The 12,769-nt window shown below is 42.4% G+C and overlaps 1 protein-coding gene across 1 annotated transcript in view; it reads right to left on the reverse strand.

Annotated features, from left to right (window-relative positions):
• The window catches only part of PLB1 (phospholipase B1), a 75,145-nt gene that overhangs the window by 34,254 nt on the left and 28,122 nt on the right, over positions 1 to 12,769 (reverse strand). Inside the window, exons 22-33 of the mRNA XM_061367253.1 lie at positions 12,395 to 12,475; positions 10,948 to 11,013; positions 10,176 to 10,273; positions 7,490 to 7,571; positions 6,750 to 6,854; positions 5,626 to 5,721; positions 5,082 to 5,153; positions 4,418 to 4,477; positions 3,953 to 4,013; positions 3,183 to 3,241; positions 1,381 to 1,448; positions 316 to 359 (exon numbers count right to left, since the gene is read on the reverse strand). Coding sequence (XP_061223237.1) covers positions 316 to 359; positions 1,381 to 1,448; positions 3,183 to 3,241; positions 3,953 to 4,013; positions 4,418 to 4,477; positions 5,082 to 5,153; positions 5,626 to 5,721; positions 6,750 to 6,854; positions 7,490 to 7,571; positions 10,176 to 10,273; positions 10,948 to 11,013; positions 12,395 to 12,475 — 892 coding nt within the window. The remainder of the gene's footprint in view (positions 1 to 315; positions 360 to 1,380; positions 1,449 to 3,182; positions 3,242 to 3,952; positions 4,014 to 4,417; positions 4,478 to 5,081; positions 5,154 to 5,625; positions 5,722 to 6,749; positions 6,855 to 7,489; positions 7,572 to 10,175; positions 10,274 to 10,947; positions 11,014 to 12,394; positions 12,476 to 12,769) is intronic.

The raw sequence follows: 12,769 nt of genomic DNA on the forward strand, positions 1-12,769 counted from the left end.
GAGGTCTACTCTGTGCAAACATCTCCTTTTGGAAGAAGCTGCAGTAGATGGTTTATTAAATGCAAATGTTAATTGCATCACAAGCACAGACATAGCAGGCTTTTATAGAGATTCAAATAACGCTCACCAAGCAGTCGAGAAGGGAGAAGAAAGTAAGGGAATTTCTAGATGCTTCTCAGCTTCACTGATGAAGCCAGCTTTTTATTCATTAGTCCTATGATATAGTTCCTTCAAAATGTAGTTCTTGTTAATTACTCTAATACCCTCTCCCTCTCTCCAATCTTGCCAATTAGATCTAGCGAAGTGTTTACTTACTAGGTAGAGTTGTCATGTTCTCTAATGATGCATCTCCTCCAATACTAAAACAGGAAAGAGAAATCCCAATCACTCATCTCTTAGCTGGACAGAGACAATAAGCAAAAACCTACCACACATCATGAGAAAAAGGGAAGGGTGATTAATTTGGTAACTATCAATATATCAGATTACACGGGAAGGACAGAAGTGGAAGTGCTATTGGGGAAAATGGCTGAGGTTTCAGTGGTAAAGATGCTTGCCAGAAGGATTTAATGGTCTTGCAGCTGTACAAGGGTGTAGTCAATCGTGAAATGGCAGAAAATGCCTGAGACAGCTACATACTCGAATGGATGAGTCTTAAAGTACTGCAGATTAGAAGGTCAGCTTTGAGGCCAGTTCCAGCCTTGTGAAGCCACTCAAGGCAGTACCAAACAGCCAGCCCATGGGAGACAAGAGAGCTGCAACAACAGCTCCTCATTCTCAGCTCCTGCATCCTGCACATTGACGTTCTCTCAAGCTTTCCAAATTGGTGGGGCACACTGAGGCCACGCTCTGGCTTATGGAGAGGTGGTTAGGGCAGCACAGAGCTGGTGAAGTCAATGTCAACTGAGCTACATCATCACACCAAACAAATTTAGTCTTTTACAAGTGTGTGCTGCATGTGGTAAAAGTTCTCCAGTGAAAAAAAACATTTTCTGTGATGCTACAGAAAGCTTTCCAATAGCAAACATTGAGACGTCCCAAAAGCAGCAAGTTATGACTTGTTTGTATCAGTGCTTTTTCTCCAGCTTTGTAGATTTACAACTTGCCATCCCACCATACAGTCACAAGCAGCCAAAGATGAAAGCATGAGAGAAGTCAGAAAGCTAGCTTGAAATCCATGGCTTAAAACATTTTCTGTGAAGGCACCTTTATGACAAATCCTGGATCTTGGTGCATCTTTCACAAGAAATGCTAGCCCAAAAACCAACTTTTTTTCCTTTCAGGTTTCTGATAGCTGAAAGACCCTAAATGTGTGGAAAGAAATAATACTCTTTACAGGAGAGAATACATCTCTCCTCATCACTTTGAGCAAAGACTTACCTCCAAGACAGTCCCCGATATTCAGTGCTCAAATCCAGGAGACTATCTGAGGCAATTCCTGTACCAGCCTACACATGAGTTTTCATTAACCAAATGAAATTAAAGCACAATTACTAATGCAATAGTCATACATAATAATTTCATTTACTTTTGAATGCATCTCTTCAAAAGCTTTAGAAAACATCTGGCTTTCTAAAGCCTTCCTTCTGAAGAATGCATCAATACCTTTTGTAATTGTTTACAAGCAACTTATTGTAGGTGACACAAAATAAATGATGGAGCAAAAGGTTTATTCTCATGGGTACAGAAGAGCTGAATAACTCATTTATGGTTGCATTAGTCAGGAATGATGAAAACATCTCAAACATACCTATAAACTTGCTGGCTAAGGATAAGAAAGACTATATGAACACAACAGAGAAAACAAACGTATCTCAGAAGGAAGCACTGTGATATCTTTGAAAAGCATTTTGCTAAATGGAGAATCATGTAGCAGTACTACAGCAAGGAGGAATGCACTCTACATTTATGCTAAAGAAAGAGGCAAGCTAGCAACTACATCCCTCCTAAAATACCACCAAGAATTCAGAAGCAGGGTGCCTGGCAGCTGTGATACTGTAGTTTCATACTAAATTTGAGTATGGGGTAGTACAGCACAAGACCAGGTAGACTGTTTGCTACCACCTCAGATTAAACAGCAACACTACATTTTCTTCCATGTATAAACTTGCTTGGATTAATGGAAAACTGGTGTTCAGAATGACTATGCACAGATCAAGTGCAGCTCTGATACAGCAATGCACCACTGCACTGTCAATGAAAGCTCTATTCTCAGTTCCTACAGAGTATACTTAAAAGCAGAAACACCTGCAGGATCCTGGATATTATAACGTGGCAACCACAGCTATATACTGAATATTTGTCAATATTGCAAGTTTGCATTTAAAAGCTTCTATTTATTTCAGCAGCCTCCAGTGTGTAGGAGTTTTAGCAACATGCCTGCCAGAGAGTTGTAAAGGCTTCGTGGTTTGTACACACAGTATCGTTGTTGTTAAGGCTCACATTCAGAGAAACCTATGTTCCAATTATGTCCTTCTGCCCAGTGTTTCCTTTGAGCTGGCTGTAGAGATCCAGTCTTTGGTATGAAAACAGCAGGCAAAAGGACATAATTGGAATATACAATGTCTGGACCTTGAGACATATTTCTTCTAGACTGCCTAAGATAATCATTGCCATCAAGAGCTACATCTTGATAAAGAAATTAGCTATAAGTTAAAACAGGAACACACACACACACACACACACAAAAGACTGAATATCTTCTTAAACTGATAAAGTTAGAGGGCTCTTATCCTTGTGCATGTTTATCTCATTGAATAAAATGCTACTATCCAACACCCCTTAGTTACACTCTGTTCCTAAAAGGACTGAGGGAAAGGAACAGGTTCACCACCCTGGTTCTATTCAGAAAAAACTGAAAAATACAGTAACCTAAGGCTGGTGCTGTGTCCCATTAGTTTCAACAGCATCTGATCTCTTCTGTCTGCAGTTCAGAAAGATATTTAGGCACCTCTTTAGAGGGTTTGCCTGTGTTTTGCCTGAGTTCAAAAGCATGTGAATATGTGCGTGGGGGGAACAGAGTGCTGGAGGACTGACACCTTTCTTGTTCTAACTGCTAGATCTATTATCATCCATGAATGAATGGATCTTTGCTTCTAGGTACAACAGCTATTTCCTATCCACCAGAGCAGGCACATGCTTGTAGTTTTACCACGAGAACAGTAAAAACACTATCTTCTTACCGTCAAAGAATCCCCAAGGGCTGCTATAATTTTCACATCAGCTGGCTTTAGGGAATGCACTGCAAAGGAAAGAGAGAAACAGTTGAATCTGGATAGCAAATAGCTATTCTTTTTCACCACTGTGTGTGTGAAACATGCCATTGTGCATTCTGATGCTCAGACATGTTTTTGCAATACTCAGGTGATAAAACAGGAGCTCTCTCCAGTTCATCTCGTGTGGTTGTAGCAGTAGCATATGCGTATTATTCAGCATGTCAGTGGTTAACATCACTAGTGAAAAGACAGAAGAGCAAGGAACAAACAGTAAGTTGCAAACAATATCCAGCACCAAGCTGAAAGTAAAACAGCACAGTTTAGACAAAGCAGGAACAGGAAAGCTCTAAAAAGGTGGAGAAGAAGAGAACATGAAGTTATTTGAAAAACAGAATACTGCTGTGTCTTAGACTAACGTGCATGAAGCTGGATTTCCAGTTTCCTTCCCCATGATTTAGGTGGTATCACTTACAGGCTATGTCAGCACCCAGATTTGGGTTTTAGGATGGATATTTTGAAGTTCTCCACTGGCAGTGACTTAAGTGGAGCTACTTAATCAGAATGCTACCTTGCGTGACAGTATGGTGCTGTATCTATTAAGCAGCTGCTGAGAAACATGACATCTTTTCTGAGCAGTATTTTTCACAGTCCAGCAGTCATTTCAGCAGAAGTAAAAACTCATCTCGAAGGACAGTTGAAGGTTATTCAGCCTCTTAACATAAAACAGGCAAGACTACCTGAAGTTGCAGGAGGGGAGGATGGAGACCTGTCCTTGCATAGCAGCTGGCTTCCATAATTCTAAAGAGAAGAATAAAACTGAATAGCATTTGACTAGCAAATACAGTCAGTAGTAACTAGGATCTTCCTAGTAGAGGCCAGGTGGATAAACCAGAACCTCTTTAGCATGTAATTAACCAGACAGGTCTTGGTTGCTCATTCAATAGTCATATTTGGTATTGCTCAGACTAGGGTATCATCCTGCACTGATAACCTTGCTGTCTGAGTATGTGTTCTCATAGGTGCTTCTTGATGTATTTTGCTTAATTCTGGGACTGCTTTCCTGTTCCATGCCATGCAGTCAGTCTCCCAAGCCCCTTTGAACAAAGACTGATTTCACCTGCAGTGCAGAGCATGACTCATCTGGTTACCATACAGAAACAGATGCAGTAGTGTGGGATTATGATGACACAGTTGACACTTACTGGAGTCTGGTTAGGGTATGTGTAATTACTGTTCTTATACGTCCTCAGGAATGGCTCAGCCTACAAAACAAGACAATCTCACTCAATGCAAAACACCAGAAGAATATATGTAGATTTCCATTCCCCAGCTTTCAGTTCTCAGATGTCTGTAGATGATTAGCATCTTGATGCAAATGAAAACCCAAACAACCAACCACCCCCCCAAAAAGGCATTTTTAAAATGCCTACAATAACAATGTAAATATTTTTACACAGCCAGAACTTACAGAATATGCTCAGGACCCTGCTGTGTGTGATTAACAAGAAGCTTGTGGTCTTACTGAAAGGTAGTCCCAGTGACCTCCACAAAGCTATGCTGGCTGGTGCATCATTTCTCTATTTCTCCACTGATGCTCTGTTATTCAGTGTGGATACTTTATGACCTTGACTAGGTAGGCCAAACACCTTCCCTCATGTTTTTGCCAACCATGATGTGTGACTGTGAGGAAGCTTATTGCTAGGACAAGCTTGCCACCCTCCATCTAACAGGGGAGCACTCATACTGCTACTAGTGGCAGGGGCACAAAATACATGGGCAAGTGCTCTAGGCAGTTGGTAAAGGCTCACGCAGACTCCCAGCCACCTATAGCACCTCCACATGAACACAGACACCTTTTAAACTTACCTCCGTTGGACACTTGAAAACAATCTCACGGTCCATTTGCTGATTATTTGTCTTCTCCCCTACGGGTTCCATCTTTGAAAAAATGAGGGTGCACAAAAGCAAAGTGAATAAGTATCAGAGAGCAGCAAGTAATGCTGTGCTGCCAGCCACTGGAAACCACCTCTGCAGCACAGCAAGACAAATGCAGTGTACTGCACCCATGCTAATCTCTGCCTCCATGCACTGCTTCTTAGCATGCTGAAGAGGTTAATACACATACACCCTGAATGTGGTCTGGTAATCAACATGACAGGCAGGAATCATCACCCTGAAAGAAGCCTCAGCACCCCCAGCCTTAACACACTTTGAGATTTACTAGCTGGATATGACTGGTTTAACAGTTCAGGTGAGCTTTTTCCAGAATCACCCTCTTCCTTTGTAAACACAGTTAAGGGTTTGGAAGAGATAGGGCTAGCTACCTACTAGCCCCCTGAAGGGCTTTTTTGCTGCCAAGGACAGGATGGAACAGAAAAGAGGTGACCAATACATCATTTAGAAATCTTACCATGTTGTTCCACAAAGCACGTGCAGCCTGGGAATGAGTCTTCTGGCTGAAGTGGAAACAGTCTGGGGCGAAGTATGAACTGTCCGGCAACCCCTCCTAGAGAACGGGATGAGTGCTGTTACAGAGGCAGTAAATATGCAACAGGCTGTGCATTATCTGCTCTCTCTTCCAGAGAATATCACAGCTAACTGCAAGCTGAAGTAGCTGCAAAGGTCTCTGAAGCCAAGAGAATTAAACTGGTCCAGAGAACACTAGTAATTCAGAACTAAGAAGCCATTGAAATCTTCTAATACAGGCTTTCCAAAGTAATAAGGAATACAGACCACTATGACTGTATGTATGGAATACCTGGCCACAGATATTGATTGTATTCTTTATTTCTCCTGAGTTTCATACAGTATAGTCTTCTGAAGCACATACTGAAAGTCATATACCGAAGCACTGGAAGGGATTTGTGATGTATAGAGAATCATAGAATAGTTAGGGTTGGAAAGGACCTTAAGATCATCAGGTTCCAACCCCCCTGCCATGGGCAGGGACACCTCGCTCTAAACCATATCACCCAAGGCCTCATCCAACCTGGCCTTGAACACTGCCAGGGATGGAGCATTCACAACCTCCCTGGACAACCCATTCCAGTGCCTTACCACCCTAACAGGAAAGTATTTCCTCCTTATATCCAATCTAAACTTCCCCTGTTTAAGTTTTAACCCATTACCCCTTGTCCTACCACTACAGTCCCTAAAGAAGAGTCCATCCCCAGCATCCCTATAGGCCCCCTCCAGATACTGGAAGGCTGCTAGATAGGGGAAGTGCTCCCTGCTGAAGATTTTGAGCTAAATATCTACTGCATGGTTGTCTGATCGCTGTGGCATGGACTCAGTGTCTGCAAGGCCTGTATTCCTGTTGCCCATTAGCTACTAATTATTCCATAAGCATTTTCTGCGATTTTAGATGTTAACTGAATCTTGAGTTAAGATTCATATAAATATATATATAAATTGCATATAAATAATTATTAGGCTAGAACACTGCTGGTCACGCTTAAAGCCAAGACAATTTAAAAAAGCCAGTGGAATCATACCAGGATTTAATGTAGGGGTATCTGTTTTGGTTGTTTTTACCTGTGTTTTTGGCATCTCAATATTGACTGAAAACGGCTGCATGACCACTGTGAAATCATCTGTAGTGTCATACCTTCCACTCTCCACTAACTGGCGCGTTCTCTCCTAAAGAGTCAAAGAAAAGTTGTCACTATTCCTTCTTTTACATTCAGCTTATTGAGTCCCTCCATCCATTTACATCTCGGCCAAGGCTTTCCCCTCCCTAACGCAGAAACCCAGACACAGCTGTGGTTTCCAGCTCACGCCAGGCAGCCAACACAGCTGTCTTTGAGACATCCATCCCAGGCTTCTTTGCAGAGGCAGCCTGAGGATGGGAGCCTGACTGACACCAGCAGTTAGATTTTCTGTCAAAAACATGTTCTTCCAGAACCACCGAAGCATCTTGGATTTGGCTGATGTCCCATGCCCCAAGTTTGTTCCTGAGTTATCGTGTTCTTTGACTTAATCTGATCTTCAAGAAGATAAGTGATCAAAAAACCTGTGGGCTCTCTGACATACTCTACTTTCTTTGGCCCTTTAATAATCTTTCTTCTTGTCTGTTTTCCTGCTTTAGTGAAATAGAGTTGGAAAGATCCTGAGCCTACTCCCATCTCCCTCTCACCCTTCGTTTTAATCACAAGTACAAATATGTCAGTAAAATGAGTGGAAACCGTCCCCCATCTCCAAGTATTAGCTTCTCTGTGGTTGTGGGATCAACAGGAGGGTGATATTAAACCTGTAACAAATGCCACATGTCTTACCTGATACCTTCTGTTAAAGTAGACCAACTTCTTGAACTCATTGGAGTTGTCCTCCAGGTTTAAAACACAAGGGCATTCGATCCTGTGGGATGAGAGCATGGTGCTGAGGTCTGCTCCTCATTCTATCACTATTTTTGAGATGACAAGCTGCAGAGTTAAAAACTTCTTGGAGGGGAATTTCTCTCAAAGGCTGCTCAATGGGAGCATTAGCTCTCATCTCCAAGTTTCTCCACGGCCCTGATTCTTGAGCAGAAACACATTTATTAAGCACAAATTCATGAGGATAAAGTAAGGAAAAAGCTCCATGCAAGCAAAAAACACACTGGACGCCCATGGCGATGTTTTGGCAGCAGGAGTGATCCTGTGTACAGACAGGCCAGGGCTGCCTGCACTGGATGCAGCCAGTTCTAGACAGCTTCAGTGAACCAAACACAGGGCACAGCTGAGCCTGTCAGCCAAGGTGGTGATGCCTCTGCCAAAACATGTGTAAGAAAGGGCAGAAAACACTAGAGAGGAAGAAGAGGAGAGAGCAACAGTGGAATAAGGAGGAGGTGCTCCTCGGCAGAGCAGGTACCCATGATGGAGGGACTGCAGCCTGTGGATGAGCCCACACCACAGCAGGCACATATGCTGGAGCACAGGACATGTGAGAAGGAAGAAGCAGCAAAGAGAAATCTTTATGTCCAGACCAGAATTCCTTGTGCCACCCATGCCTCACTGAAGAGACTGAGGGTAGCATGTAGCAGTAACAAGGACAGAAGGAGAAGTGCCTGAAGTGAACTTAGCCTGGAAGGAAGGAGGATATGTGCTTCAACTGGTTAACTTTGTTTGTTTCCCAGTACCAGAATCAGTAATACTTATGCTAATGGACAATAAATTCAGCTACGTTCCCCAAATCAAGTCTGTTCCGCCTGCAATGGTAATCAGTAAGGGATTTCCCTGCCTTTATTTTGACGAGCTTTCTTATTCGCATTCCTGCCAAGCGCCACAGAAGCAACCCACCACAACACCCGCTCACATAAGTACTCCTGCGCAATGTGGTTTTCTTCAGCAAGCATCCCTTCAAGACACAGCTCCCACAAATTCATTCTTAATCAGCTGAGAGGGTCACAAGTTAGGGGACGTTTCACATGAAGGATGGCAGAGCACCAAAAGAGATGCCAAGACTGATGCGGGAATCTCCATCCTTCAAAAGCCACGCCAACCAGGGCCATTCTGTGTGGCATGTTGCCCACTTTTATCCTTCTCTGAAATCTTGACCCTTCAAGCACATTAATTTTTCCTGATGCTTCCTCGTCCTGAGCATGCCTCATTATTACTTGATAATCCAAATGAGAAAAAAAGACTGCTTTTAAAAATCCTGTCATATGATCACAGTAAAGCATCCCTGAGACAACTCGTAGAGAAATACCTCCTACAGAGACGCAGTTGACACGTATAAAGTATACAAAGACCCCTATCAGCTCCAAATTTGTCTTAATGGAGAGCAAGCAATAAAACAATGTTTTATTTCTATGGTACTTCTATATGAAAGGCAATACAAACCTAGACTGTGTTTTCAGATGTGTTTCAAATAACGTAAGCAACGCAAAATTAGCAGAGATTTAATCTCTTTTTTAGGTGATTTGCTGCTCTCAGCAAAAATAGACAGACAAGCTTTCAAGACCAAAAGCTTTCTTGAGGTCCTTCAACTCAGTAACATGGCATTCACTGTCTTAGGATCTGCTTAGTACCCTGTAAGCTTAGCTTGCTGCCATAGAAGTGAATGTTAAATTCAATGTGGCACCTGAAACGAAGGGAAAAGGTTAAAGGTATCTTGAGATAATCTAATCTTAAAGGGTCCACTATCACTGTTTAATGATTAGGGTCTTGAGATACATGTGTGCTCTAGCCAGTAACCTTTGTTAAAAAGAAAACATACAACTGATTATCAGAAGCACCAGCACTCTTAAGTTTAAAAGCTAATTTTACACTGACAGCCACCAGAGAGCCCTTAAATCAGAGTAAGAGGGTTGCATCTATGTTCCTCCTGTAAAACCTCCTTCAGTGGCTGCCTACGTTCACAGAGCAAGGTTATTCTGCCTGCCTGTCTGTCCAGAAGAGCAGAGACCTGCCACCTCAGTGGCAGATTCTCTCTGACCTGGGAGGATTGTTGAGCCACAAGGCAACATGCAATGTGGTTAAGCATCCCAGACGTCTACTTGAGGGACTAATTAACCATAAAACTAATAATCAGCAATGAGATTACAGAGATCAGAAACTGCAGAAGCAAGAGGGAGAGTTTTAAGACTGTAGAAAAGTAAACCCGTAAATAAAGATAGTTTAAAGTGATCAATGACGAAAACCCTGTGCCTCAGTCTCTTCTGTCTTTACGCAAAAAGAACACAGCTGAGCTCTTTCTGCTCCAGCTTGGATGCCCTTGCAGTCTAAGTGATGAATCATTGAAATGGCACCTCCCCAGAAAAGTGGTAACAGCAGGGCTCATCAGATACAGAGACAGTGACAGACAGGTATTTCTAAATGCTGTGTTGAAATCAATGTGTGGGTACATGTGCATACACAGAGGAAGGTTTTTAGTGGTCTGAAATACTAGAACCTTTTCCCTTTAAGCAAAAGGGTTGCCCAAGAAGACCTTGCAGCCTTCTGTGAGCAACAGTGAGAGCTGTAACATAAATCATCTTCAAACCTCATAAGCAGCTTCGGGCACGTATTGTTTGATGCGTGCAGCTCCCGGAGGCTTGCTATGTAAAGCACTGTCACCAGGTTCACAAACGCCCGTGGAACCTGCCAAGAGAACAAGCAAACCTGTAGTCATCACCCAGAGCACGGAGTGCCATCATCTTGGCCCTTATACAGCCACAGCAGACCTCAGGTAGCAGCCTGCTGATTCATGCAGCTTGCATTATTTATAACAGAGGTGTTCAAAGTAGTTCCTCAATAATTAATCCCCCACATGTACAATACTAAATTACAGCCCCTGTCTGCGCTGCCTGGTTCTATTTTAGATGCTGATGAATGGTCACTTGAAAAATATGACTTTAGAAAGGTCTCAGATTGGCTCAGACACTCAAGTACTCTCATCATCCTCACCCTCATCTGGAATATCAGAATCTCTCTCTCTTAATGACCACAAAAATATACTTACTTGCAGCATAATGAATGAGCAAAGCATCTCCTAGCCACTGAATACCACAGGTTTGTTCGAATTCATTGCTATGCTTTTTACATTATTTTTCTGCAGCACATCAGCTAGAACTGAGCACATCCTTATGCGTTTGATAACATACTTCTTTAGCCCTTTCTGCCTCTCACAAAGGTTTTCCTGCCAGCAAGCACCTCCGCATACAGCAGTGCTCTGCAGATGAAAGCAGGGAACTCAACTCTCAATCAATAACCAGTGACTGCTTTACAAACAGAACACGATCCCCACTCCCATACACTAGAAAAGTTTGTTTTACCTCTCTGTGAAGTATGTCCAAAGATACTTGTAGATTGTAGGTGTAGTTTTCAGGAGAATAGCGTTCCTGTTGAAGCAAGAGGGTTCCATTTTGTTACTGGTTTATTCAAACAGGCCCAACGCTGACTGGCTAGAATCCCTCACAGCAGCATTCACGTTTCTGACTCTGAGGTCAAGAGCAACAGAGTCTTAGGCAAACCTGTCCTGCCTCTGCTTTTCTTCTTTCCCATCCCAGCTGTCTCACAAGAAAAAACCTAGTGGCCACTGGGTATCAGTGAGGGAGCAAATCCAGGGGGCATTATCAGACATCACAATATCCTCCATCCCCAGGCTTGCTTGGTTTGGTCTTAAAGGCATGGGTAGCAAGATGGACCAGCTTTGGGAGAGATCAGTTTGTGTAAAAGAACGTTTGTTTCTACTGTATGCAACATTACCAACATGCCTCTCGTATGCCTGCCACACATAATAACTGGCAAAGCTTAGGCGTTTATCTGGAAATTAAATCACTTTATATACTTGCCTCTCAGCAGCAAAATTTCCCTGTTCCATTTGAGTGGCTTAAACCCTCTAATTTAATTGTCTCATGTAATCCAACTTTTATTTCTTCACTTATGGAAGTATTCAACAATCAAATAAGCTTCCCTATGAGAAACGCCTGCCTTATTTTCAGCCTTCATTCTCTTTGATTTAATTTCAAGCAGAAGTTCATTGAGAGCCCCACTGGCTTACTCTACAAAACTAGACAGCTCAGTTCCCTTATTCATTTCCTAAATCACAGCTCACCAAACACATTGTGGCTGGCACTGTTTGTAGCTGTACAACATAAGGGAGGTATCACTTTGATCTTTGGATGCAGACGTGCTACCTCCTTGCCACCCACATGCGTGTGCAACTGCCCTTTCGTGTCTGGGTCAGGAACACTCCTCACCAAGTGGAGTCTGACACAGCTTTTCACCACCTCTATACTCACACATAACAAAGGCTACATACAGTATGTATGAATTAAGCACCTATATGATATATGCGATGTTATATATAATTACATCAGCATAAGCTGTGGGTAGAACTATTCCCATAGCACCAAAACTGGTAAGAGAACACCAAGTAAGACTTAGGAGTGTGACTGTGCACAGGGCAAAGAAGAGCAAAAACCCTTGACCTTTTATCTACAGGTGGCAAAGTAACTAGATAACAGAAAGCTATCTTAGTTAATGACAAAACAAAGTAGGGACAATTATGTCATTTATTCTAAAGATATCACTTCGTTTATCATATCATCAGGTTGAACAACCTGAAGGTCTCAGTACAGTTACATTCCAGAGCTGTGCAAATAAGACCTAGCTTATTTTGGTCTCACCCACTGAGTTCTGACCTCTCACCCAATGCAGTGCATAGAGACCCTTTGCCCAGGCTGGCCCACTTCACACTGTAGGCAGCAGGAGACTTACTGGGTTCCTGCAGAATTTGCATAGGTCATTTCCTCCTATGAAAAGTGTTATGAGCTTCCAGTCAGTCTCAAAATTGATTCTCTGCACACAGAAGGAGATAGAATGAGAGTTATTAATAAACAATAAAAAAAAGAACAAAGGGGAGAGTGGCAGGCAACATAAATAAACACAAATTTAACATTTCTCAGGGTACCCAGCTATAGTTCTCTCTGCATCCACAACAAAATGAATTTGTAGTTATGACTGAAGATGTAGAAACCGCTACAACCTTAATAAGGTTTACAATATCAGTAGCACCATGCCAAATTGTTTGCTTCCAAAAACTGTTGCTCAGAATCCATCTGGATGCTTTTCTTAGTAATATCCTGTGTATAC

The sequence above is a fragment of the Neopsephotus bourkii genome, unplaced genomic scaffold (assembly GCF_033783945.1).
Source record: "Neopsephotus bourkii isolate Nb327-2 ecotype Australia unplaced genomic scaffold, CSIRO-AGI_Nbou_v1 NB_1373, whole genome shotgun sequence".
NCBI classification, from domain to species: domain Eukaryota; kingdom Metazoa; phylum Chordata; class Aves; order Psittaciformes; family Psittacidae; genus Neopsephotus; species Neopsephotus bourkii.